The following is a 27,450-nucleotide window of genomic DNA, read 5'->3' as shown; positions in this document are numbered from 1 at the left end:
TATCAGGTGTTCTGGGTGATAATTACCAACATCTACTGTAATAAAGGACATGTGACGCTTTGTCAGTGTGGGGGCGTGCCCAGTGGGCGTGCTCTTCTGAGGAGTGTCTGCGCTCAGCCAATCACAGCTTAAACGTGTGTTGCGTGGGGCGTGTCCCCCCCCCCCCCCCCCCCCCACACCATCCTGTCCCAGCTGCAGCACGCTTAAGTCCAAACTCAGAAGTCAGTTTGTCCTCTACGGAGCTGCGCGTTTTTTACCTTTCTCATGTGTTTTTTCACGCTTTGTAAGCACCGTCGCTTCCGCCCGACGCCGTTTGACCCGAATGCGTTCTCAACCCGCAGTGACACTTTTTGGGGAAAACAAATGGGTTTTTGATGTAACTTTGTTCGTGGGAAATTGTTACAAACAGCGACCGGGCAAAGGTGTCCCGAGCAAGCGAGCGAGCGAGTCCTGGCGTGGATTTCCCCTTGAACCGGCTCCCCGTTGGTCTCCGCTCGGGTATGACTGCTGTCGAGGACAGTTGTTAAGAGCTCGGAGGGAGTGAGTTTATGCGGCCCTTCATCCTCCTCGGGGGACACCTATGGAGAGGCGGCCCCGCGCGCTCTCACGCAGCTCCTGGAAGTCACTTTGCGGCAGAGAACGGCGCGGTGAATGTTGACTTCGCCGACCTGGATAGCAGCAGAAGACACACTTAACCTCATTTGAATGCCTTTGCAAGGGGTTTGCTGGTTTCTGTGCTGCAGGCAGGGCTTCAGTTTGCTCGGACGGGAGTATGGGGAGAAAGAGGAGGAAGAGTCTTTTGAATTACGCAACAAGGAGGACCTGACTCCCAATGGACGGGTAAAAACACATTATTATACAGTTATTATGTATATTAATACTTTACCGACACAATTTGCATCATAATGGTATATATTTTAAATATATATATTTTTTAAATGATAAAAACCGGCCTTTAAAACTGCCCTCTACACTTGTTGAACTTTTTCTAATGCGGGCTCATCTTCTGGAGCATGATTTCAGCGTTCATGTGTTTCAGTTCTTAATATGAATGATAGGTCTGTCAAAGTAATAAAGTTTTGGAGCTGAGAAGAAATGCAAACTGTGATCATTCCTGGCAATATGGTGTGCTGCTATTTAGAAGTTGCGAGCCACGGTCCTTACACGTTGGCTGTTTATTTGTGGGAGTCGGACACTTGGTAAATACTGACCTGCATTACTGATGCAGGGTAGAGAATGTGCTGCTGCTGCTGCTGCTGCTGCTGCAGGCCAGCTTGCCGTTTAGGTTTGCACGGTCTTGGAGGCTTGGGCAACATTGAGCAATCGCACGCACGCACTCACGCACGCTGATGCAAGCTTTTAAAAAAAAAAGACGAAAAAAGAAAGGGTGTTGAAGTGATCCTGTCTGTTTGTCCCCCCAGTCCGCTCAATTGCAAGTAAGACAGTGGCCTTGTCTTCTCCGTAATGTCAGTCATCTGATCAGGCACAGAGAGTTCAGCATTGTCCACCCACTTGTGAGGGGGCATTGTTGCCTTGAATTGAGGTGGGCTCTATCCGAATGACCCAGCATGCAGATCTTTATGTACGATCTCTTCTAAAGTCCACCCTTTACATTTGTATCGGAGCCAGGTGCTTTTCCCTCACATACGCTCACTCTTTACTGGCAGAATGTTTACCTTTTTAATTTGCATTCATTATGTGGTGTAATAGGCCTGTGTGTTCATTGAAACCACGGCTTTGCAGATAAAAAGTAATGGCACCTGGGGCCATAACTTGAATAGCCCTCTTATCAATTTACTGACCCCTTTGTCCGCGTCAACCAACCAGTGCCACAGCACAGAGATATGCATGAAAACGTTGGGACCAGATCTATTTTACACAGTTATTGCCTCAACAGAAATCTAACCGTACCAGCAGCCGCCTGATAAGAGAAACATCTGTTTCTCCAGGGTATCCAGAGAGGTGATCGTGTGTAGCAATCTTCTTCTTGGCAAACATTCTTGTCTTGGTCGTAACCATCTGTACCATCTGGCGCTCAAAGAAACCAAACCGCGCTCCATACACCAGATCAATATGAGAACACAGTAACATGTAATAATGGAGATGCCTGATGGCCTTTTGAAGTGAGACGCAGATATGTCCTTTTTCCTTCAACTTTCCTGGATACTTGATCCTGAATTAGAATTCCACGTTTCGCTCAATTGCAAGTATCGTGTTCCTCTAAGTGGAATGTGTTCATTGAATTGCTCATGAGTTATTCGGGCTCCTAGACATTATGATTTTGATGGAGGGATCTTGTCGTGGCCTTCCTTTAGCGCCTCTAGTGGATGAGTCCCATTTGATACTGCTGCACTTTAACTTTGTCCTGAGGCCAGTGCAATTTCTAAACTGGTTTAATGTCTGCACAAGAATATGTCCTAAAACAAAGCTTTCTGTACCATTGTTGCATTGCATCGCTGATTACAGCGTTGATTTCTCGGGAATATGTTCATGCATGCGTGCAAGTTTTAATGCGACTAAAACATTTGCCTGACAGTCTTTTTATTAATCTATCACAACGTTCGGCCTGTTCAGTTTATCAATGACTTCTCAATGACAGAAAACACATTGTTTACCTAGAAGCCAAAGTAAACTGTACTTTTGGACCCCCCAGTATTTGTTGTTGTTTTCCGCGCAACCAGGTGTTCTTAAGTTACTGATTATTGATTCCTGAATGCTTCCAGGGAATCAATCCACTTCCTCAAATCCTGTTTCCCTTTAATCTGTGTCCCCGGTTCATGCTGGATGCTGTAATAGTATGTCAAAAGTTCACCCTGAGCCAATGATTACAATCCCAGCTGAACCATTCCAAACAAAGCAAATATCATCAGCTGATCCACTGTTGAACAACTTTGTGTGTTACTCACCACACAGTCCCTTCACTTACAATATATACGTATACGGAGGAGGTGGGCCGTGTGGTTGAAGATGAGTCCCAGGGAAAAGCCCCTCTAGGCTGCGTTCCATTGTTTAACCAGAGCGCCACATTTTCAGAGAGCAGGTCAAACCGCCTCGCGTTTGTGTGTGTGTGTGTGTGTTTTGGGCTTCGTAGCATGGAAATACTCCATTTAGTAGGCCTCTCTCCAGCTGCCGTCACCGTTGCCCACAGTAACCCACAGGTCTGGAGGAGTCTCCTTCGTTCAAGACATCCAAAGTCTTTACCGCCGTCTCCTGCGTTGATTCCCAACTCGCTGCCAGCGAACGCCGTGGTGCGTAGCGTCCACAGCACCCGGGCCGTAGACGACACCCATTTCTCTGGCAGGACTCTTTCTCACTGAGGTTTGGAATTATGACTCAGTGCTGACGTCCTCGCAGGCTTGGCCCTGCGAAGCACAGTGCCCTGTCAGAAGCGTTTCACTGCATGTTTACAGTCCTCATTCAAAGAAACTGCTCTCCAGCAGCTGCCCAAACAGTCAAACTGAGCTCAATGCCTCCAGTGTTGGGACAGCAAAGAACCTATTTCAGGACAGGACATCCGTCATTCTCTCTTCTTTCCATGTTTCTACTGAAACTTTGTTCAGTTTTTTTAACCAATAAACTACCACCGCTGGAGTGTCCGCGCCTCCGCAGTTGTAAGTGTGGGCACGAGCACTGCGGTGCGTCCCGTTTCTTGGAACAAACGGGCACACTCCGGCCTTTTGGGAGCGGGTCCCGTCAAAACGCCGCTACTGCCCTCTGCCTTCAGAGGTGTCGCAGTGCGCTGGTGTTGTATTTGGTTTCCGTTGCGTCCCTGCCTCACCACCTCCGGGCCACACATCTGGTCTTCGAGCCGACACCGGCCAAAGCCAGAGCATTTCCTCCTGGTTACTCAGCCTCTGGAGAGCTGGAGGGAGCGAGAGGGAGTGGATGGGGGTTGGGGGGACGGGTAGGAGGGGAGGCAGGAGCGGAAGTAGGCCACGGAAGGAACACATCACGGCATCTTTCCCTCCACATTATGCTTTCGTCTGGAGTGATTCATCCCTTTCCCTTCCTCGGGGAGGGCTTTTGCCAGGGCTCTGCATCGCACGCTATCCTCGCTCCTCGCTCCACTACCCGATAACTGAGTAGCTATTTGTCTTCTTCTAAATCGCCAGCCCTTGTGGAGACTTATTGGAAATATTCTGCAAACCCGATCTCCCTGACCCATTAAGTTATTGATCCCGTGATTTTAAATCAGGGGATTACAGCTTTGCAGACTCTGATGTGATTAGTATTGATTTGTTATTTTTAGTTGCCTGTCTGAACGATGTTCTGTTCCGGGGCTCCAGCGTTGGTTCTGGGAGACTTACCATGAACACCCTCTTCCATTCACAAGGCGCATTCTGACACTCGTTGGTTATTCTTGCCTGTCTGGTTTGACATTTACAGAGGGTTACCTCACCCCGAGGTAAACATTAGACAAATCCCATTCCATCTGCCTTATAAATAAATAAACACAGACTCCATACTAGCTTCTAAATTTGCACTGCAGGTTTTGTTTGATATTTTTGACCAATCCAAAAAGAAGCAGTGGACTTTGTTTGCATGGCCAGGACTATACTTAGGCTGGGTTGCCCAGTAGTAAAGTGTGGTGTGTGAACTGTACGGGGTCCAGAGCTGACCTGGATAGGGTTCCTGGTTGGCCAACACCCCTGGGCTTGGCCGGGGCAGACGCAAGAGCTGGCTCAAGGCCGTTTCTCACAGAAAAGGTCAGGACACACAGTGCCCCCCGGGACACCCGGGATTCTGTCCAAATCGCACACAGGGAAGGTCGGGTGTCTGATGGGGTTTTCCAAGGTCAGGTCGGTGTTCTAGGGGCCATGAAAGGAAACATCCTTTCCTGTCCTCTGCTGAACATGGGAGGCCCTGAATGAAAAGGGAATTGTTCCACCCCTGAAAGTAGCTTGCAACCTCTTTTATTCGTATATTGCACCAATGCACCAAGTCAAATTCCTCTGTGTGTAACATATGTGGCAATGAATGGCTTCTGATTCTGATTCTGATATGCCCGTGGCCGGCCCGTTTGTCGTCAAGTGGAAGCACTAAACCCAGTTTCCATACAAGACAACAGCCCAGGAGAGAGGGAATGTGATCCGATACGAGGGACTGCCTTACAGTTGTGATCATTTACACTAAAACTTTATCAGGTTATTAACATTAATACAGCATCATTTTTGACCTCGCAAATGCCTTTTTTAATACAACCGCGGGACTTTTATTTTCTTCTTCTCTGCCTGTTTACTCCCAGCTAAAGCCAACCTGTGACATTATAAAAGTAAATGTGGATAAAAAAGACGAAGGCAACAGTTCCTGTTATGAGTGCATTCTCAAAGACAAGGTTTTTTTGGTTCGCTTCTCAGAGAAATGACGGGTTTGCCGGGGAGAGGAGAGGAGGGGGGGTGCAAGCAGCTATGACACAAATGTTTCCTCTGTTCCCCACTCATATGTTAAATGAGCCTGTTTTTCAATGCCATAATTCTCCCCACCAGATCACCCCTTGCATGTGAAAGCCAAGCATTGCAGGAACAGAGCAGCTATGTGCTGAGACTGCCAGCAACGGCTGCTGCACGCTCTACTGTAACATGGCCACTGAAGGCACACTATTGAGGACTCACCCCAACCTGTTGACTAGTTCTCAGGACAGACTGCTGTTTGTGTTGCATTATCATCTATTTACCCTATTCTCCGTCTTCTGTCGACAGAGTCCTGCTGAAGTGACGGTTTCTCAACCGACTCTCACGGCCAATGGAACAAACGGGTAAGGAGAAATAGCAACAGATTATTTTGCAAAACCTGAATTTCAGGAGTTAATAGTTCCTTATTTTGCTCACGTACTTCCTCATGAGTGATGGGGAGTTCTGTATCACCCGACAGGCACATGTGTAGGTCCAGGCCCGTCGCTGGATTTTCCCTTCATCTTCCCAGTATGGTTTCTCTCACGGGGCTCGCCTCATATGTCTTGTCATGCCACATGTGCCTTACCACAAATCCACGCTCACACGCGTGTGCCCATACAAGCATTCCAGACTAACATGTATATTGACTGTCATTTGAGCTCGCTCCGATAACATTTCCAAGCTGTAGTGGTACTTCAATTGCTTATGGATTATGGTTGTCTGTTTTTGCTAATCAAACTTTGCCATTCAAAGGTTGGCTTCGCTTTTTGTGACCGATCATATGTCAATCGTCAACCTAGAATTTTCTAATCTATTAAAGGCGAACTCTGTCTAGCTTCCAGATTGACAAATCTAATCACTTAGTTAGTTAGAAGTTTGTATGATCAAACCGCCATTACAAGGAACCACTATGCGTGTCCTGAATAATGAAATTGAAACGGTCATGTGGTTGACAAGTCAATGCTAGCGCCAATGAAAAGGAGTGATTCATGCAGGGCTAGATCCAGACTATTAGTGCAGGGCTGTGATCTCAGACAGTGATGTAGCCGGGCTCTGCTCCACTCTGTCGCTGGCATCATGCCCTTATCCCCCCCCTACTCCCCCTTCTCTCCCACTTTCCTCATCTGCAATCTGTGCTGTACATCGACGACGGTCTGCAACACCCCCCAGCAAGGGAAGAGCTGCTAGCTGAAGCTAGCTGAAGATTTGACACTCCGTGTCGGCGCTATCGCTTAAGGCGCGCGGGAGGGTCCGTCTAACTGGATAGGGTGACTCAGTCCTACGTCAGCACCACTCCTAGAAGAGGTGTGCCTCGGGTGTGTGTCACCTCTACGTTATAGCGGAGGTGACCCCGGGTCACCTGGGCTAATTAACTACTGGTTTTGAAGGGAGTGCGTTTGAACGGCTGCCTGTGATTGTCACGCCAGAGTGCAGAGTTTAAATGTCTGCAATACGTGATCATTACCTGGCCAACGACCCGACGCGCCCAGAACTTCAGCTGTACGGAGGGAAAGCCAAGCCAGGCTCTAAAAAAAGTCCTGCATCATGACAAATGGTTCCACGTCCTTTCATCTTCGGTCTCGAGTAAGAGACGGGGCAGCTCCGATTGACTTTTATTAAGCGATTGAGGTGGACTGTGATGCATTGGAGGGATTCCTGTTTGTCCTGCTAGACGGAGGTTAATATGGTAATGCTTGGATAATTCATCGCGCCGCCAGCATGATGTGGTAACGGAGGGAACGTAGCCGGCCTCTGTTGATACGGAGAGTGGGTACACATGTGAAACGGCTCTAATTATAATTGGGTGTCACCAAAGTATTTTGTTTACAATATGCTCACATTGTTAACCTAGCATCATTTGTCTGCATTTTTAAGGCTTCTAACAGGATTTGAATTACGCAGACATAGCTGCAGGACACATGTACCATCAACTCTATTCATTGCATTAATTGTTGTTTGGTTGAAAAAATAATGATAAAATGCTTTAAAAAAAATTTCCTTTTAAAAAGATTACCAAGCTTTAGTGCAAATACAAATCTAGGGACGCTGACAGTTTTTAAATAATAATATTAGTTTGTCCTATGTCAGGGGTCCTGTAATAGATATGTTGCGTGTTTGCTCTGACCTCTTGCAGTCGTAGGCATCTTACTGAGGGTGTCGGAGATGCACATATCTCTGCAGGCGGGAGGCCGCGGTCTCCCCTCACTGCCTCCAGTAAGCACATGTGCTCCCTCCTGCTGTGATTCTTAAGTTCCTTCCAGCAGAGAGCAGAGCACGAAATGAACATTAAGGAACGTCAAAAATGGAGAACTTCTCCATCTCCTTTTCACACCATTCGCCATGTCGTCATTCACATTCAGTCCTTTTTTTTCTTTTTTCACTGAAAGAGACATGAAATATATTTCAGGTGTGTGAATATATGCGTGTGTCTTAGAGAGAGTGTGAGCATGATCCATGTGGATGTTGACCATTCATTCTACCACTGCAATCTGGCATAGTTAACAATGCAAAAGGTTTGAATTCACTAAATCACACCATCAGGGTAACCTCCGACTAACATCTCCCTCACTCTCAATCCTAAAGGGTCTAATCAACACACTTTCCTTCAGACTTCCTGTCACAGACACAGCCCCCTGGCCCCCTACCTTTTTTCAAAACATTACTTTTTTTCCCTCTGCCTTCTCCAGTACTTCTTGGCAGTGGTCTTGAGTAAACAGCGTATTTTTAGCCAGGAGGTCATATAGGCCCAGTCTTAATCACCGCATTCCCATTTTCCCACCAGGCAGCTTCGCCCAGCGGACCGTTAGACGTTGGGGAGGGGATCAAGACTTGAGGAATGGATTATGTGGAGATACAGTATGGCCCACTGTATTTTAAGGGTCGTCGATAGTGTCATTTATCCTTACGGCCTTCCCTGAGTTCTAATGAACTGAGTAACTTGATATATGAAAGTCATTGTGCACAGTTTAATAGGGTTTGCTGCCCGGGCTCATCAGTCCTTGGTGAATTTTGAGGTCATTTGTAAAGATGCATTCGTGTACCAGACATTTTGTTGATCGCATAAATAATAATTGAAGTATTTTAATGACGCATCCACACAACAGTCACGATTGCAACTGTGTGTTTTCTCGTGGTCAGAAGGACCCGCTTTGTGTGCCGGAATACTCCTCCGCTGTTTCCACTGCGGTCATCCAAGCCCGGGAGCAAGGACGCAACGTTTTTTACGTCAATTAGCGCGTCTGCGTTATTAATTTGACCCCTGACTGAAATCAATTCTTCATCGCTCCAGCTGCCACCATCAAATAAACCCTCCCAAGTTAATTGTGCTGCTCGCACTTTGTGGTTCTAACTGTGTCACCGCCCTTGTCACCATGAAAGGGCTGCACACAATGTGCTCATGAGCAGTGATGACCTTAATAAAACATTATTTAGTACAGTATTTAGTAAATCTCTTCAATAAGGCTGCATTCATGCTAAATCATCAGAGTGGTAAGAACAGGAAGACCTCTATTTGTTCACACTGTTTGGTTACCCTACTGTGAGCATTGGCGGTTTTTATTAACAAGTGAAACCAGATGCAAATAAACTTGTTATTGATTCTCTTTAATTAGTTGCAAGTTCAACGGAATTTGAAAGAGTTGTAAGAGAATTGCAGACGTAAGTAAATCAACTTCCTGAAATGAAGCCTGGACAGATATTTTCCAATGGTTTGTTTACATTACTGGAGTTATTTTCACCAAAAGGAGAGATATTGTCAGATATCAGAACAGCTCAGATTTGGAATTCCAATTCTATTTTAACAAACCTAGCATGAGGAATGAGACGGTCAAGACCGGCGTGGTAACCAAGAGGTAGTAAAAACAGCCTTATTATAAGTGTACTACCTACTTACACCTTTGTCAGGACTGTGTGGGCGTGTACAGACTGGGCTTGACTGACAGCTCCCCTGTTCTAATGTTGAATTAGTCGGGCCTGTTAGGGCGAGACAACCTACACCTTTATCACTCATTCAAGGACATGGGGTTTGGTCTACTCGCATGGTTTTCCAGTAAATCTCCCAAGTAATGGAAGTGATTTTGGAGGATCAATATGTATTAATAGTTTTATTGGGATGGATCATACTGTCAATATTCAGCCTGCTTGACAAGGTCTGATCACAGTTTGCATTCGACTAAATTGAATAGAATGACAGTGAAACTAAAGCAACTGAAGACAACAGTGGGCCTGTAATTATTTGCTGCCCCTTTTATATCCTCTTTTTATTGTTTTGTTCCACTTAATTTATCTATGTTGCTTTCTCTTCCCTTTTTTCTCTTTCACAAAGTCATTACTGTGTTCCTCTGTTGTCGCAACCACATTACCATTGTGTTCTTTAGGTATATTGCAATGTTTTAAGTGCTTGGCACCATACTGCCTTTCACTTCTATGCAGCGGCCACACAACTTTTGCACTCGCACAACTCCAACTACTACTAGACTCGGCTTTATTTAGCGGCATGTTTTGGGAAATATTCCTTTATTCTTTTCTGAATCTTCTTTTCACAGCCTGTCCCTCTGTCTCTGTCTCACTCGCTCTGAGAGAGCTCTATTCTCCATGCTGTCTAATCCCCATGTCAAATTGTTTCCTGCACTCCACAGGAAGTCGCCTGCTAAAGGCCCGCCGTCACGGCCTTTGCTGGGGCTTCTGGGAATGTGGGGGCAGTAGCATGGAAAGACTGGTGGGGGCTGAGTGGGGGTTGGTGTTTTAGAGCCACTGGACAGCTGTGGAGATCCAAAGCCCCCAACAACAACAACAACATGAGGATAGGTTTTGAACACAATAGTGAAAATGGCTCTGCTAAGGCTGAATTATACTGACGGTCAGGATAGTTTGATCATTTGAGATGAAGATGGTGCCAAATTTAATTTTATTCTCTGCCAAGGTGCATAGCCATGTGTACCACTTGACCTCTATGTTTTAAATAAAGGAAGCCTAGTTGTAATATTAGTGTTTGCTATAAATATTGTATTTTTTATTTCTCTCGTCATTTTGGATACAAGCCTATGCCAGACAATAGGAATAGTCCAAGGAACATAAACACCTGCACGGCAGGCTATATTCTCCAGTCGAGGCATAGTTTTCCATAGATCAAATTCTGCTATGATTCATGCTACATTTAGATTTTCTCTGCGTGTGTGTCTCTGTTACGTAGCAGGGATTTTTAACCACCTCAAATAAGAGATGTCGTCACATATCTGTGTTTATTTTAATGCCTATTAGTGGGGTGTGTTGATGCATGCACTGTCAGGGGTCCCCATAGGCTGCGAGCCGGCTTAGTTATACAGCCTGACTGAGGATAATGTGACGCCCTGAACCAGTTCACTCTCACATATAGAAAAATTGGCCGACAATATGGAGTTTCACCGCGTCTGAGGCCTAAATTAGAAGCTGTTGCCGATCAGTTAGGATCAGCCATGTCAAATATATTCAATGCATTCTATGCATTCAAGCATAATGGACGCTATGTAATGTCACAGTTCCACGAGTTCCACGTGATAAACCACAGCCGAGACCGGATCAGGTCAGTGCACTCAAAGGGAAAGGAAATGGCTTCTGCAGTCATGTGAGCAGAGCCAAAAAAGATAAGGCTATATTTGTACTCTATATTGATTATCGCTGGCTTCCGCGAGGAGGAACCTTCCGGAGTTTCCAGATCAATTAGGCGGTAATCAGCAGGTTAAATGTCCCTGGGACGGAGGGCTCGGTTCGTTTCCTTAGCAATGACCCCCAACAGGAGGATGAGGACAGGAAGGAAGGAATGAAGGAGGGGTTTGTCACTTGTACCTCAGATGCTAATTAGACCCAGGAAATGGAGAAAATAAACAAGCAATCAGATGTATAAAGGAAGAGAGATAAAGCCTACGAGCACTCTGATATACTTTACATGGGCCTTGGCCTGAGATAACAGAGTCTGCATTATTCCACAACCCTGCCTGGCCAGATGTTGACACAGCATATGGAGGTTGCTGTGCGTCTGTTCGCCAGGCACCAAACGGACGAAGAAAGGACAGCGGCTCGATAGATTTACAGGTCTTTTTAATGTTGTTTTTTTTGTTTGTTTCAACTGTCCGAGGCTGTGACCTCTTGAACCTTCTGCCTTCCTCTGAACCGGTGAGAGCTGGCTGGCAGCGAGTCCGGCCCGGCGTCGCCCTGTCACGTTTATTTTCAGTGGCTCATTCTGCGCGGCGGCCAAAGTGATAAAAGCGAGACGAGCTGCGTGGCGTGTGTGTGTGTGTGTGTGTGTGTGTGTGTGTGTGTGTGTGCGTGCTGCTAGAGGGGGACGCTGGGAGACCGCTGGAGGACAGATATTCACGGCACTTCTTAGAGTCCCCCTTGCGTGGCCCCCCCACCTATGAGTTTTAGGGGGGGTACTGTGTGTCTCCAGGCCAGTTAGCTGTCCAATGGGAGGGAGTAGCCGAGTTATTTACATTCTCCTTCTGCTCGTCTACACAGGCACACTGTGTCAGAGGTGTCAGAGATGAAGAGTCTGATCATCGAGAAGAATAAGATGGGCCTGGAGGAAGAGCCTGAGCTGCTGGTCAAAGGTGAGTCACACGTGCCCGTCATTACGCAGCACAAACCATAGCAATCGCTCAATCGATAGAACATTTTGAATAGCAATTAATTATTCTAGCAAAAATGCTAAACATTAATGGTAAAGATTATGAAATGCTTTCTTAAATGTGTTTTTTTTTTTTTTTTAATAGATATATCCCAATGCTAATTTAAAAAATGCTTTTGTTGGACTGCTGGTTAGACAAATCGGACTAACTTCAAAGCTTTGGGAAGCATTTTCCACACTTTTTCTTTTTCCAGGTTTCACACGAAACATTTGATTCGACGACTCTACCTCAGTTAATATAAGATGCATGGCCTTGTTGTATACATGCGTTATAGTACTTATTCCATTGCCCTAATAATCTAACAAGCACTGTTACCTGCCCATGCTGGGCTCCTCTCTTGCCACATGTGGCACAGCTGCTCCCGCTCTTCCCCCGTCCCTCTATGTCTTCATGAAAGGGTTGCTCGTAGCATCAGGAGCGCCATCTTTGTATGTCTGGTGCTTTTGAGGAATGATCTCATAGGATATTTCTGTGGTGAATCTTTTCTTTTTTGGCCCGCAGTAAAGAGTAAAGAGGCAGCAGTAAAATGCCAGCAGTTGGATAAGTTACGTCCCGTTAAGAATGGCGTTAGTCAGGTTGCCTAATTCTGACGGCAGTTACTATGCACCCCTGGCTAGTGCCCCTCCCTTGCTGCCTTCTCCTCGCTTTTCTTGCCTCGCTGTTTGAGGGAAATAGTTTACCTGGAAACTTTCCTCTTGCCATTGATTAACTGACTGCGCTATTACAGCCCCCACAACATCTCAGGGTGTTAGATGACCCCTCTCACGGGCACAGAGATATCTTTCCAACAGTTCCTCCACTTTTCTTATTTTCTTATATATAGGGGTTAAGATGCCCCAGCATCTAAACTAGCCCTCAAACGCTGCAGATATAGTTCATTGGTGGGAGGATGCACTGTGAAAGCCGTGGAGTGATTCCAAGAAGAGATCTTAAGAAGACGGGGCTCTATTGATGTACCCTTGGGGATTAACAGTCCAAATGAGCTGTTCCTTTTATGCAGAGATTCTCATGCTGTGTTTGATCCAAAAGTGGATAAAAGGTTTACTCAACAATTATTGTACCAAAAATGAAAGTTCAGGTCCAATTTATAATTCCTAATATGTAAAAGGAAAATGTTGAATTCTAAAATATAAAAATCCAGGTTAACATTTTTGGTTGTCACCAGTATTAATATAAATAAGTCTTGATTGTGAAGCAAGAAATGTATATATGCTTATTTTAAATTGTTAAAAGTTAATTTTATGGCTTTTGGTTTGGAAAATGTTTAAAAATAGTACTTTAAATAGTAAAATTGTCATTTGATCCTGTTATTTAAAGTATCAGTGACACGCCGGTCTGCATATGCCTGCAGCTTTTCGAGTTATCAAATTTTTCAATTGAACTTTATGGTGAGGTGACTAATAATTTGTAATGCATATATTTCATTAGAAATATGACTCTGAGAGGGACACGAGGTTTGCAGTAAAGCGATGGAAATGCTCAGAGAGAGATTTAATTGCACAATCTGTTTTTGAGAGGCCGGGGTATTCGGGGTCAGGGGTCACAAATGAAACAAATTAAATGTGAGCCGTGGCCCTCAGGGGAGACATTAGCAGGCCACAGAGATGGGATCCAGATGGGGGACCACGGGAGAGGTGTCCTCTCTCTCTCTTTCTGTCTTTTTTTGCCTTTCCCTTATTGCACTGTTTACAGTTACAAAGAGAGCAGCATCTGTCGGGCGTCCCGTGTCTGTGACAGAGGCGTCAAGGTAGCAGGCATGCCCCCCTGTCACACATCAAGTCTGTCAGCAAGTTTAGCCCAACTTACCTCATGGTTTTTATTTATCCATATCATGGTGGGTTTTGATGCCCCCCCCCCCCCCTCTGATGTGGTGTTAAATACCTCCCAGGGGTTTTGCTTTAAGCTATATTGGGTGGGTTCAGACTTTCCACTTGTATCATATAGAAGCATTCTTAAAAAGGAAACATGGCCTGCAAGGCTGAGCTTTTGCGCCCCCCCCCCCCGCCCCTCTCTTTATTATATATATTTTTGTGAGTAGCCGTGAGCCAGCGGAGGATTTGCACTGCTTGGGAAAAGCTATTTGAGGCAAGGACGAAAACAGGGGGAGGGAGAAGAAAAGGGGGAGATGAAAGTACACGGGAAATAAGTGAGAGTCGTCTGACAGGTGGCACACAGCTTGCTAACCACAGAGGAAGATTGGATGCCAGCCTGGCTTCATTGTCATTTTCACAGGGTAGGAAAGTGAACATTGCAGGCCTAATTCTTTCTTCAACCCCCCTCTCAAATACACACACACGAGCCACGTAAAAACACACGCGGCCACACGACAAATTGCACATGTATAGCAGTGCCCTGCCCCTGCATGCTGATGCCCTGTGCCCGCCTCTCCTCTAAGCCCTCTGGATGAACTTTGACCCACACCAGCACTCTTTCAGTAACCTCCATCTTCTTTTACTCTGGGCGGCATCTGGACAGAGCTCTTCCAAGCTTGTTTATTTATCTTCTCTCTCCTCTGAGATCAAGTATTTATTGGGAACAATTTGCACACATAGTTGAGGAGGGAAAAAAAAGTTTACTGCTGCGGATCTGGGCTGTTGCAGTCTTTCCGAAGCCGCTCAGGACTTTGGGAACATGACAGTCTTGGATAGTAGAGCCAGGCCTGGCAAGACCAACGGGCATGCTTACGAGCCGGAAGAAAGTCTGCTTTACTCGCTGTGTCGCACTGTTCCAGTGCATTTCTCTCTCTATCTCTCTGTCAACCTCTAAAGTGGTAATTATGTTGGCTGCACGCGGGCCGTAATGCCTGTGCCATTAGCTGGCTGTATTTTTATCCCCTACTATTTACCCCAACAAGGCACTCGGATACAGACTGTTGCAAACTTTATGGACAATTACATGCCTTGGAGATTATTCTTAGTGAAGATACGGTGTGGCGGCACTGGTTTAGTGGCTCTATGACGAGCTCACCTACCACCCAGAGCTTTCAAGGAAAAGGCCTGTCGCGGTGTGCAGTTAATATGTACGTAGAGCTTTGTCTCAAAGCCTAGCGGAGGGCGTGCCTGCAGTATGGGTTAAAGGTGCTGCGTTTAAAACTCAGGTCCTCATTATAGAAGCAAACGTGTATTTGCTATGTAAATAAATACTGGCGTAATGTCTCCCTGAGAGTAAAGTCTTTTTTTTCTGTGCCCGGTCTAAACGCAGCCGCTCCACCTGCGTGTGAATGAGTTCCTCTGCGTGCGCCGCTGACATTTACACTTGATAACACCGTCCCGAGCCACAGACTCGCTGCGGAAGTGAAAGCCGTCCAGTTGCCCCTCAGGTTAACACAAGTCGCTACGTCAGCATGGTTGCTGTTGTTTGCACTGTGCATGTTCACGTTGAGGGCCGTGTGGAGGTAAACCCTCAATCAAAGATGTCCTTCTAATTTTGGAATTCAGCACCTTTTGGGGGGATGTTTGGGGCTTTGTAATCTGAATGACTCAACAAATCAGTGAATGAAATGGCCGTGTCATACATTACATTTGTGTCATCTTATTTAGGGTGGCTGCTGCGGGAGGTGCGAGGGAACTGGATCAAGCAGCGCCGGTATTGGTTCGCACTGAGCCAGGACTCCCTCGACTACTACAGCGGACCAGAGAAAGGAGCCCGCAGACTGGGCACGCTGGTCCTCACCAGCCTCTGCTCCGTCATCTGGCCGGACAAGCAGACTTACAAGGAAACAGGTGAGGTGCACTCAGGCCGGCTGATGTTGCCCTTTCCGTTTAACCCAGAGTGCAGTAGTTTTGAGTAAGATTGGGGTTTTTTTAGCAACCTCTGAGGAATCAACGGGGGTTCCCTCTTCTCTTATTGGGATGAAAGAAACAAAAAGCTACAAGAATACAGTAGAAAGGGTTTTCTCTGGGAAGAGACGCAGGGGTGACTTTTTTCAAAGCTGTATTACTGAAGCATTATTCATCCTGTCTACTTATGTCTGCCCGCCCATCAATGGAGGGATTGTGTCCAGCTGATTTCTCCAGAAACGCTTAAAATGTCTCAACCTTCGTATGACGCGAAACCAAAACAGCTCAATGTTCCAGGGTAGTTTCCTGGACAGAAGTGTACTGTCAGTTGCGACTTTGTCAGAAGCACTTTTTTGGTGTTTCACTGCGGAAAAACATGTTCCTCCTAAATTATCGAGAAAGTTTCATGCCGCATTTACTTCCTCTGTGTATTTTCAGGTTCTTACCATCTAATATTAGTTCCCCTTAAGAGCTCATCTCTGGCATCATTCAAACTTTACCGCAGAGTTAATGTAGGAGCACAACACGGTTTCATGGCCATGGCAGGATCACAATGTCATAATCTCAGTTGTAAAATCATTCCGTGTTTGTACCTCACCACGAACCTAAACGCACCACACGCAACCAAAAGGTGTGCGCGGTGCCAGGTCACGTAGCAGGGAAAGCAGATAACAGCCGTGGGCCTGCAGACCCGGCCAGGCTGCAGGGGTTACATCTAATACTTCCTCTGCACAAGGAGGAAGTGTGCCTTTGTTTAGTTTTTATCTAAGTGGAATATTGCTGAGGCGCGTGACACTTGCGTTCCAGCTCAACGATGGAACATTGGATATTGTTTGGTTGTGGCATGATCTCAGGTTCCTGTCAGGATGACTTTTGATTCTCATTGAAACCGAGAGAGGAAGTAGAAGGTGGAGGGATTTGTACAAGTCACGCCAGGTGTCCCCTGATCTCTACCCCTTTTACTTATTTAACATTTTCATATGAAGTGCACGTTGAATTTCAAGTAACAATGATACAAATGCCAAGGTTTGTTTTTTTGTGTGTGTGTGTGTGTGTGTTTCTTCCAGGCCACTGGAGCATCACAGTTTATGGCCGAAAGCACTGCTACAGGCTGTACAGCAAGCACTTCAACGAGGCCGTGCACTGGGCGTGTGCCATCCAGAAGATCATTGACACCAAAGCACCGGTGGAAACACCTACGCAGCTCCTGATCCGAGACATAGAGGTAGCAACCCCACGCAACCCGCGCACAAAGACAAACACACACACTCACACTCGCTGTTAACCCCCCCCCTCTGTTCTGTTACCGTTGGAACCAAGTGGCCTGAATAGCGGTCGAGTCCAAAGGTTCCCCTGCGCGCCCTTTTCTCCGCCGTGATCTCATCTTATTTCCACCGCACCGGGACGCGACACAATGACAGACGCCGAAGCAGAAAGGTCATTTCAAGATAAAGTGATGTCGTTATTGTGCTCAGAACATTGTTGATTGGTGGTATTTGAAAGGGTGCTTTTCGCCGCGCCTTCTCCTCACACGGAGGGAGAGAGCGAGGTCTATTTATAAAGGGGCCGCCATATTTTTAGACCAGCGGTTGCTAGAGAACACAGCATGCTGGAATCTCATTGAGCAGGCCGATGACTCGACACGCAGCCCCCGAGGAGGAGAGGAGGCAGTTTTGGCAAAGAAGGTGGAGGAGGGCTGAAAGCAGAAGGGCCAGATAAGCAGTCCTCTGCTTGGGTAATCTCCCAACGAGAGTCTCTAATCTCAAAGAAAGTGGTTAATCTACTTGCCTCAGTCTGCCCCGGTCTGCTTTGCAGGAGGGGCCAAGTTTGTAATTAAGATGAGCCTAGTGGGCCTGCTTTTAAAGTTCATTGTTTGGCTCCCTTAATCGGCTTTTCCTCTCTCGGACTGTCCCGCAGTCTGTTGCCTGCTCACTCTCTCACTTTTACACAAAGGCCCACTTTCTGCATTATAGTTCCCCTCTCGAGTGTTCCATCGGAACGGCTGTTTAAAAAAATCAAAGACAGAGCGAACAGGAAAGGCTTTGTGTGAACACGGCCGCTCTCTTATCTTTTGAAATATTGATTCGTGTTCCAACCACAGACTGCGAGCGGAGTGCAGTGTTGGCCTTGGACCTTCACCCTGAGTGAACGAGGATCTGAAAAAGGCATTAGAGGGCTTAACTGCTCTATTATAAATCTCACATTATATTTAAAAGACGGAGGACAAACAAAGTGTGAAATAATAAGCCTACCTAGGATGCTGTAAATATCTAACATGCAGACTTCATGGCCAAACTCTTAGCTACAATAATTGAGCTGTGCACTAAGATACTATCGGTGACGGTTTAGGTGCACGCAGTTTGGCTTTTAAGAAAGGAAGTTCTTTAGATAAATTAGCCTTCTTTTTTATCTTCTGGCCAACTTTTTTTTTTTTTTCCTTCCAAATCCCTTGTCTTTTTTTTTTGTAATCACCAGATCATAGCAATTTCTTCTGCGGGAATCCTGTCATCATATATCTGATTGAAATGACAAGACTCGAGTGGAAATATGTCAAACGTATCCCTCTGCTTCATCTCTCTCATGCCCAGAGTTAGATGAGAGCGTTGATACCGGTCACATGTCTGCGTGCTACGTGTGAAGCGTAGCATGCAGCTTCCATGCCAGATGTTCCACCATGTCCAGTCTTTGCCTTATAGTGCCACGACCAGCAGCCGGCTGTAGCTTCATATCTAGCATGCAGACATGAGAATGGTGTCAGTGTTCTCTCGCCTTTGCCAAGTAAGAAAATAAGCATGTTTCGCAAAATGTCAAACGACTGCAAGAGAAGATCAAAGGGAAAAGGAGGCGGCCTAGCGACCTCGCCATGTCCGTATAGTGTAGGAATTTCATCTGGAAAGTTGTGATGTAAGCTCCTGCACCATATCCAAAGGGCAGAATCTTATTCCCACATTTCAAACAGACAAGCCCGTCACTGTTGTGCACCGAGCACTTCAGAAGAATGTGTCAACTTTACCCCACCGAGGGGGGGGGGGGGGCGGGCTTGTCTCGTAGCCAGAGCGAAAGGGCGGCTGGTTTGAGGGTGTGCGGAGACGCAAAAGAGCCAGAGCAGTGGCAACAGTGCTAATGGGCAACAGGTGCTGGAGGGCAGCAGCATTGAAGCCATCGGGCCACTGGAAGGCGTGCGCGGGGCTCAAACGCGCGCACACTAAACTCAACCCAACAGATAAAATATAACGTGTCAGTCGTGCTAGCGTGTGTTCGCCGGGTCATCACTTGACCTTCGTGCGGCTTTGAAAGTTGCCAGAGCTGAATTGTGATCCTGGTCATATCGACCCCAGTCACCCCGGACAGACAAACACACACACACACACACACTCAATCACCCGCTCGCTGACTCGCTTCCAGGTTGGCTGCAGTCACGCTGAGTGCAGATGAAAGTGGTTCTTTACTCGTGTCCATCGATATTATCGTCACAAAGTTCTTTCACTTGTATGCTCCAGGAGAATAAGTTCAACCCGGAGGTAGTGGAGCACATCTACCAGCACAATCCCATCTTGAAGTACACCCAGGGGCCCTTGTACGCTCCTCTGCTGGCCTTTCCTTACGGCAGCCTGGAGCACACATGTAAGTAGTGAATTACTTGCACTAGTTGCACTAGTATTGTCAAGAATATTCAGGTATTGATACGTGTTTCAAAACTCCTCTTCAGTGTAATGAGTCCCAGCTGTGCTCTGTGCTCTCATCTCCCCTGCCGGAAGTCTCATTTTTGGAGAAAATCATCAATCAAATCATAATTGTATTGTAGACATAAAATGAGCAACCCTGAGTGTAATAACCGCCCTGTTTGAACTGCGCAGAGGAAGCGTTAAGCACAATGCAACGCAGCACATTTCCTGGCTCGGGTCTATTTGTGATACAAATAGTGCAAATAGGGGAACCTCACATAACAAAGAGATAACACCAACTCATACAATACAATACAATAATGCAATATTAAATAATATATTATGTAATAAATAATATATTGTTATTTAATAATTTAATCGTGTTATAGCTTAAACATCTGTCTCAATTTAACGTTTTACACAACGATTTGTTTGTATCATGCAGAAACTCTGAAGATAATATAAAAACATGAAGAAGTACAAGTAGTAGTAGACAACATTGTATGGCTCTTCTTCTCCGCAGACCACGGTGGGCAAGGCTATGGCTCGGTGCGTGAGGAGGCCGTGAAGCTCTTCAACTGCCTGCAGCAGCTGGAGTCGGCCCGGGAGCCGGTTCCCATCATCCAGGGCGTGCTGCAGACCTGCCTGGACCTGCGGCCTCTCCGGGATGAGGTCTACTGCCAGCTGGTGAAGCAGAACAGCTACACGCCTGACCCGTACACTGCCGCACACCTCCGCTACTGGCAGCTTCTCACCTGCATGAGCTGCACCTTCCGGCCCGGGCCCACTGTGCTCAAGTACCTGCGATTCCACCTCAAGAGGTGAGGATGTAATACAGTTAATATTAATGTTTGTATGTATATTTGATTGATTGACTTTGGATTGAATCCTGCAAAAGCTGTTTACTTTATTTCCTAGCTAATGGAAAATGTTCTTGTCTTTCTCTCAATGACTTAATGAAGTCTTATGTTATAGTTATATAACGAATTTGCACACGATAGTCACGTTAATGTAAGTCACGCTGTAGGAACAATATGCATAAGAAGAGTAAACCCAGTTGTTAGTCCTGAGGAACAGGTTGCATGCTGGGTGAATCAGTGGTGTGCAGTGGCAGGGAGAAACATGGGGTCTAGACAGTACACAAAAAGCAGGCGCCAGCACCACGGACCACCAGTTTAGATACAGTAGCGTGATATGCTTCACATTGTTCGCATGTTCCCCAGACAGATCCAGTGTTTCAGGTCTAATTTGGCCGCTCTCGCGAGCATGCTAGTCTTAAGTTATCGACAGTGCTCCGCTGCTGCTCCGAATGTTCTATGTATATGTCTGTAATGGGTACCCCCCCGCCCCCCTCCTAATATAACACTAATGTAACAGTTGCATGCGATGGTGATTCATAATGACACTGTGGAACTCGCTGCCTGTGTGTGTTTTTTGAGCGTGTTGCCATCGTTCTCACGCACTCTCTCACTGTGTGGATCTGTGCTGAGGCTGCAGCTGGGCAGAACTAAGACCGGAGCTGGGAAGTAAGCCCAGAAACCCTCCTCCGCTCTTGCAGACCCTTGAGAAAACCCCCCAGGGAATGTCTGCTGTCAGAGAGAACTGGCCAGAAGAAAGAAAGCAGAAGAGGGGGTGGGGGGGGGCAAGAAAGGAGGAAAGAGCAGAGAAGGGAGGACGGGGGAGGAGGGGGAATCAGGAGGGTATAGAAAGGATCACGCAAACCGAGTGGAACATTCGTAATTATGTTTCAGCAGAGTAAATCCTGCCCTGTGGCCATATAGTTATGGGAGAGGGAGACATTGGGGGGGGGGGTGAGAGGGCCTCTCTCTGTCTGGCAGAATGTTTGGGTCCTTCTTTCCTCTCTTTATCCTCCGTCTGTGTTCTTTGAGACAACGGTGCTGTGATAGTTTCCTTCCTGTTTTCACTCGGCCCTCACGGGCGCTGAGCTCAAGGCTCCGTCAGAGTGCATTTCACACCTTCCAGTGTGTGACACCTTCAGGCTCCATTTGGAGTTTGTTGTGTCTGCTGCCTTCGGGTCCCCACGGCACGCACACACTCACCTAGCGCTCCCGGACGCTCCACCGGGAGGAAGTAGCGGGTCGCTGGATTTCAGCAGGAGCGGAAACACTTTTTTCCTGTTTCGTGTGCTACCCAAAGTCAAACATGTTTTCTTTGCAGTTTTCCTTTTTCTTTAAAAGGATTGAGGGATGTTGAGCCTTTTTAAGTCTCAAGAGCTAAAGTGAGGACATTTGTCATTCCTCGCCTCATTGACTCTCGAGCATTGCCGGCTAGAGGAAAAATAAAGACCTTTTGTTGAATCAAAAGGATGACGCAAAGTCCACAATCACAGCATTACACTTTAGAGACTTTAAATCAGCGTTAACATGTCGAGCATTAACAAGTTCTGCCTTTTAAGTATTGAATATAATTTCTCATGGCGATCCTCTAGTATAACTGCTCTCTCTCACACACACGCACTCTTTCCTGCAGGATCCAGAGCCAGAGTCCCGAGTCTGAGATGGATAACTATGCGTCTTTCATCAGCGAGGCTCTGGAGAAGACCAAGTGTCGGGAGTGCGTGCCATCCTGGGAGGAGATCCAGATGCTGATGAGCCGACAGGAGATGCTGTGCACCGTGCACTATCCTGGCCCGCTGTCCTGCCAGCTCTACATCAGCTCGCACACCACCGCCAATGAGGTTCTTGCACACGCAACTGTATTCCACTTCATAGGCAAAACCTTTCTCAATCTTATCGTCTGTGTTTCACTTTTACGATTGAAACCTTTTGCGTAACCGGCCGTCTTTTCAACAGGTGGTTCGAATGATGCAGGAGAAGCTCGGCCTGCAGGAAAGCAAAAACACGTTTGCCTTGTACGAGCAGAATGCGCTGTGGGAACAGCCGGTCGCTGGCGGCGCTCTGATCGCAGATATCCTGACCAGGTTCGAAAAGTCATTGTCAATCCGCACCCTGTAAAACGGAACCCCCCGCAGACACCGCGTGGAGGCCAGACACAACAAAACCAAGCAGACGGTCACACTATCAGAACATCTGGCCTCCGTCTGGCTGCCATCTCTTATCTATGTGTCACTCGTTAGATGAATGCCAACAGAGCGGCGGATTGTATATTTATCTCCGCCAGTCCAACCCCCATGCTGAGCGTTATCCAGTATCCTTGATAAGTGGTGACCTTGTCTGGTCCTGTAGGTCAAACACGACACCTCACCGGGAAACGACCCGTGTCACTATTCCTGTGATCAAAGCCAGCAAGTTGCAGTCAAAATCTCAAATGATAAAGTCTTAAATCAAACAATAATACCACCAGCTGAAATGAAAGGGATCCTTTGTTTTTGTTTTGGCGTCTGTGTCCTCACAGCAATCCTCTTGTAACATCCAAGCATTTCCTTCCTGCTTAACCATTTGTACATTTGTTCCCTGTCTGTCTCCGCTGTGCAGCCTCTCCGCCAAAGAGTCAGAGTCCAGCTCCCAATGGAAACTGTGTTTCAAGCTCTACTGCCTGTTGGATGCTGACAGCATATCGTTGGACAGTATCGAGTATCTTTTCCTCTATGAGCAGGTAATGAAACAGCCCTCCTCGGAGAATGTCTTGCTGTAGGAGGACATGGTTAAAAATGAGATATCGTTCATTGTTCTGCAGTGACTCATTCCTCACACGAAGTAACAGTCATGTCAAATAGGCTGTGATTGCAATAAAGCACAGTGCATTCAAAAAGCATCACTATGAGCACTTGCTTCATTACAACATTTTTTCCTGAGGACTCCTATAAAGAGCCACGGGTAATAAAATAAAACAAGTTGTAGCTGCAGGTCTGAGGCTATAACTGGCAAACTGTGCCCTCTTTTCTGGCTTGTCCAGTCTCACTTTGACCTTTGCCCCGCAGTGCCATGAAATGGTGGTGCGCGGCCAGCTGCCAGCCTGTGACGAGGACCTGCAGGCCTTAGCTTCCCTGAGGCTCCAGTGTCTGATGGGGGACTTCAGCACACATGCCCCGTGCCCTCCTCTGGACGAGCTTTTCCCGGGTCACCGGCTGGAAGCTCAGGTGGTCATGTCCCTTTCTGCACCGCAAGCCTTGCCCCCGTGTCAGCTGGCGGCTCAGGACTGCCCCACGGCGCAGCGCTTCCCCACGGGCCTCCTGGCGGGGACGCTGTGGAGTCACGCGGCTACGGCCGCGCACAAGCAGAAGGCCGAGCAGGACATGCGTCTGCGCAGCCGGCTGAAGGAGGAGGCGGCAGCCGTCATGGGGTCCATCTTGGAGCGCTGGAAAGGTCTGGCCGGCTACAGCTGCAGGGACAGTATGGCTGCCTACCTCACGATTGCACGGCAGTGGTCGGGCTTTGGATGCACCCTTTATGAAGTGGACTTTTACATAGTGAGTATTCTTTTTTTTTTGTTGGACTGAAATGTTTTAGTAGCTAGTTTCTTGAACTCTTCACGCTGTGAATCAAAGCCGTTCTGACACCCGCTTACCTTTTCCTCGCCCCTAGAGTTCCACGGGGAGTTTTTCCCAGAAGCTGTGGTTGGGTGTCGCTGCCACGTCCGTGTCGCTGTATCGGCAGGATGAGGCGGAGGCTCTGGAGTCCTTCCCTTACGGCCAGATCTGCTCCTACGGAGTATCTGATAGCAACACCTTCAAGATCACAGCTGGGGATCGGGATCTGCTGTTTGAAACCACCAAGGTATACAGGCTTTACGCCGCCGGTAGTCATAGACGGCCTGAAGGCTGAAGGAAGTAACATCTCTCATTACTAAGCTGACTCAATCTGTCGCAACCATTAGGTATGTGTACAGTGAGAGGACACCTTGCAATGTTCTAGTAGAGTAAGTGAGAGTAGCACGCTGTCTGCCCCCCCGTCCCCCCCACTCTCTCCATGAAAACATTAAGCAACAATTCTCCGAAACATGGATGTTCTTCCAAAGAGCAGGGAACAAATCCTGCCTTTCACTGGACAGACGAGCTTGCATCTTCCCACGCGGAACAAAAAAACCCCTCTGTGACGTCTCATGGGGCACAAAAGTGGCTTTCAGTTACTTATCGGACGCACCAAGCAGAGCCCAGTAAAGCTCCTACTTTGATGAACTTAAGGTCCCCTGTTGCTTCGACGTGAATGTGCCGGCGTTTGGAGCTTCTGGGAAGGATAGAAAAGAGAGGGAACGAGATGGCAGGGGGGTGATTATGGTTGCGCCTGGAGTAAAGGGTGAGGGCGAGATCTGCCGCTCGTTCAGGGGTGACGGTTAAAATTGAAGCGTGGGTGTAGGTCTAAACTCAGAGACTCTGTGTTCTCACACCACGTTTAGTAATGGTGGCTTATGGCGGTTTGGTGGTCATGTCTACCAAGGTTAGAGCAACAGGCCGATGCACCTCGCCAGTGCCCTTACTTTTTTCTGCAACAGCTGCCGGGTAGAATATGTCAGAGAGATGAAAATTGAGAATGCAAAACTTTCTCTTTCTTGATCAAACGTGTGTGTGTGTGTGTGTGTCGTCCAGAAAGCTAGATGACCTCATCTGTCTCCACCCTTGTGTGCCAGACAGACACGGAGGATGCCACCAATCTGACCTCCCTCCCTCTCTGTCTCTGTCTCTCTCTCTCACAGCTGACTGAGATCATGCAGCTGATGAATGCGTATTTCGGTGCCATCCGTCGCCAGCGGGGGAAAGACGCGGACGTCACCGTAACAGAAAGCACAGAGGTCGGATTCCACCACCTTGGCTCGACGCACAAGCACAACCTCCTGCCCTCGCACCCAGTTTGAAAGGAACCCACACGCCGAAAACCCGAACCCCCCCCCACCACCACCACCTCCACCCTGTCCTCCTCCACGTGGCCCCCAGTTAGGCCCGGCCCTCCGGACACCACGCCTGCTCCGCTGGGAGCAGCCCGGCAGCCAAAACAAAGAGAGGGTTGTTTTTTGATGGCTTTTTGCTCCCCAGCCGTGAAAACAAACCCCTTGCTGAGCTTCCCAGCTGAGGGGCTGGCCGATGAAGGAGGAAAGAGGGAGTGGGGGCGGGAGGGGGATTCTGTTTTGCAAGTGAGGTCAGAAACCCGCAAGGACACCAATGCGGTCGCTGATGAGCTGTCACACACACACACACCGATGTGAGGCGTCGACGAGGTGGGACAGCAGGAAGCCGCTGGCCTGGTGAAGGTACGGCTCCTCTCCTCTCCTCCCTGTAAGGCCTTTCCTAGAATGCGGTCGTCCCCCAAGCACTGCTGGAATAGTGTTGGGAACATTCAGTGACACACACACCCACCCCACCTCTGGCTGCCTTTTTTGCGCACACACACACACACACACACACACACACACTCACTTACATGCCCTTGTGCTGACATGTTCATCAGAGACGGCCGGTTTTCATAAGGTCTCAGCCCGGTTTGCGTTACCTGGAACTGTTGATGCAGTCGGCCATGTGAACTTGGAACTGGAAACAGATGTTGAACTCTGAAGCTCAGTCGCTTTGGCGGCCATTTGCCATCTAGACTCTGGATCTCTGCGTGCGTGTGTCTATTTGATGAAGAAATCCGTTTCCTGGAGTACACATTTGGGATCTGATTTAATTCGGCCTCACAGAAACAAAAGGATTACTGAGCTGTTTCTACTTTTTTTTGTTCTCCACCAAATTCTCTCACGTGACCTTTGTTGTGCTGCTTGTCTTGGCTGTAGTCGTCGACACGAAACTTTGGTAACACTTGACCGAGCAGGATTCTGCTTATCAGTTACTACCCTCTTAATGCAGGTCTTATCTGCTGAAAATAACAACTGCTTCTCTGTCTATAGTTATTGTCCACACAAAATAATAAAACCAAATATATATATATATATATATATATATGTATATATATATACGAAAGAAATAAAACCATTAGTCAGAGATCTGGATCATTTAAGAACTGATGCCATATTCACCCTGCAGTTCCACACATCACCCCCCTGCTATTTAAACAAACCTTTTTAATCAGGCCATTGGTGCTTTGTAGTATTATTTATGCAAACTTTTTGCTATTTTTTTAAATTTTATTTTGTTTTATTTGTTTGTCCTAAATGCAGACCCCGGTGTTTTTTGATATAAGGTTACCAAGAGCCATAAATCGTTTTGGTTTTGCTCCTTAAAGGCGGTGCAGAAGTATAAATCCTGTGTAGCTCCATCTTTTGCGTTCCCGGTTTGAGTATTCCTGTGAAGCCAAAGTTTCGCCACGTCAGGGGTTTGAGCACGGACCAAAGGTGTTTTTTTTTTTTTATCCCGAAGCAGAAAATAGTACATTTGACTGTTTGTCCCATTTACTCTTTTGTTTTTAACCTGAGTGTTTGACAGACATGAAGACATCCCGTTGTATACATTATATGCCTTATTTTGATGTAGTAGATGACCATTTAGGAATCTGATACCGTAGATAGGCTTTGTAAATATAATTTTAGAGTACTCTGCGCCACAACCCCTGTGACAACCTGCCTCACCATGAAAGGCCTTGAGTCATTGCACAGCCGTCTCCTGCTCACAAGCAGGTCTTTGCTTTTTCTACTGCAGCTGCAGGCAGCTTCGAGCTACAAGTTTGAAAAGCAAATAAATCAAACTGTCAATGTTGTTGCTTTGTATTAAGCTTGTTTGTATGCTGCATGGTACCTTTTATTGTAATGTGTGTGTGTATAGTCAATTGCACTATTGTTTGTTTTTAACTAACTTGAAAGTGCAATAAAACTATAAATACTGTTTGTAATTAATAAAAAAGGCACCATTTTACCATATAAGTGTTATTTCCTTTTTTTCCATTTTGAGAAAATGTGCTTTCTTGTGCCGTGCCGGACTATTGTTTTCAACCATACGTTTAACAAAAGGTTGAAGTTTGGCGCCAGCAGCGGAGCGGAGAGCGGCCTCCCCTGAAGCCTTTCTGGTTAAAAACAATGGTTGCGAGCAAAGGTCGCCAAGGGGCCG

The 27,450-nt window shown here is 47.0% G+C and overlaps 1 protein-coding gene across 1 annotated transcript; it reads left to right on the top strand.

Moving 5' to 3' along the window:
- The first annotated feature begins 168 nt into the window (after positions 1–168).
- Positions 169–27,263, top strand: plekhh3 (pleckstrin homology, MyTH4 and FERM domain containing H3). Its single transcript, XM_040191054.2, has 13 exons — positions 169–840; positions 5,700–5,755; positions 11,886–11,977; positions 15,595–15,777; positions 16,902–17,059; positions 19,335–19,458; positions 20,023–20,320; positions 21,990–22,197; positions 22,313–22,440; positions 22,955–23,075; positions 23,401–23,889; positions 24,005–24,196; positions 25,113–27,263. Exons 1-13 carry the CDS (start codon positions 706–708, stop codon positions 25,269–25,271), a joined length of 2,343 nt encoding a protein of 780 aa, XP_040046988.2. The 5' UTR covers positions 169–705; the 3' UTR covers positions 25,272–27,263.
- Positions 27,264–27,450: the final 187 nt, after the last annotated feature.

The sequence above is a fragment of the Gasterosteus aculeatus genome, chromosome 11 (genome assembly GCF_964276395.1).
Source record: "Gasterosteus aculeatus chromosome 11, fGasAcu3.hap1.1, whole genome shotgun sequence".
NCBI lineage: Eukaryota > Metazoa > Chordata > Actinopteri > Perciformes > Gasterosteidae > Gasterosteus > Gasterosteus aculeatus.
Note: the sequence above shows the minus strand (reverse complement) of the source record. Positions and strands in the feature narration are given on the sequence as shown.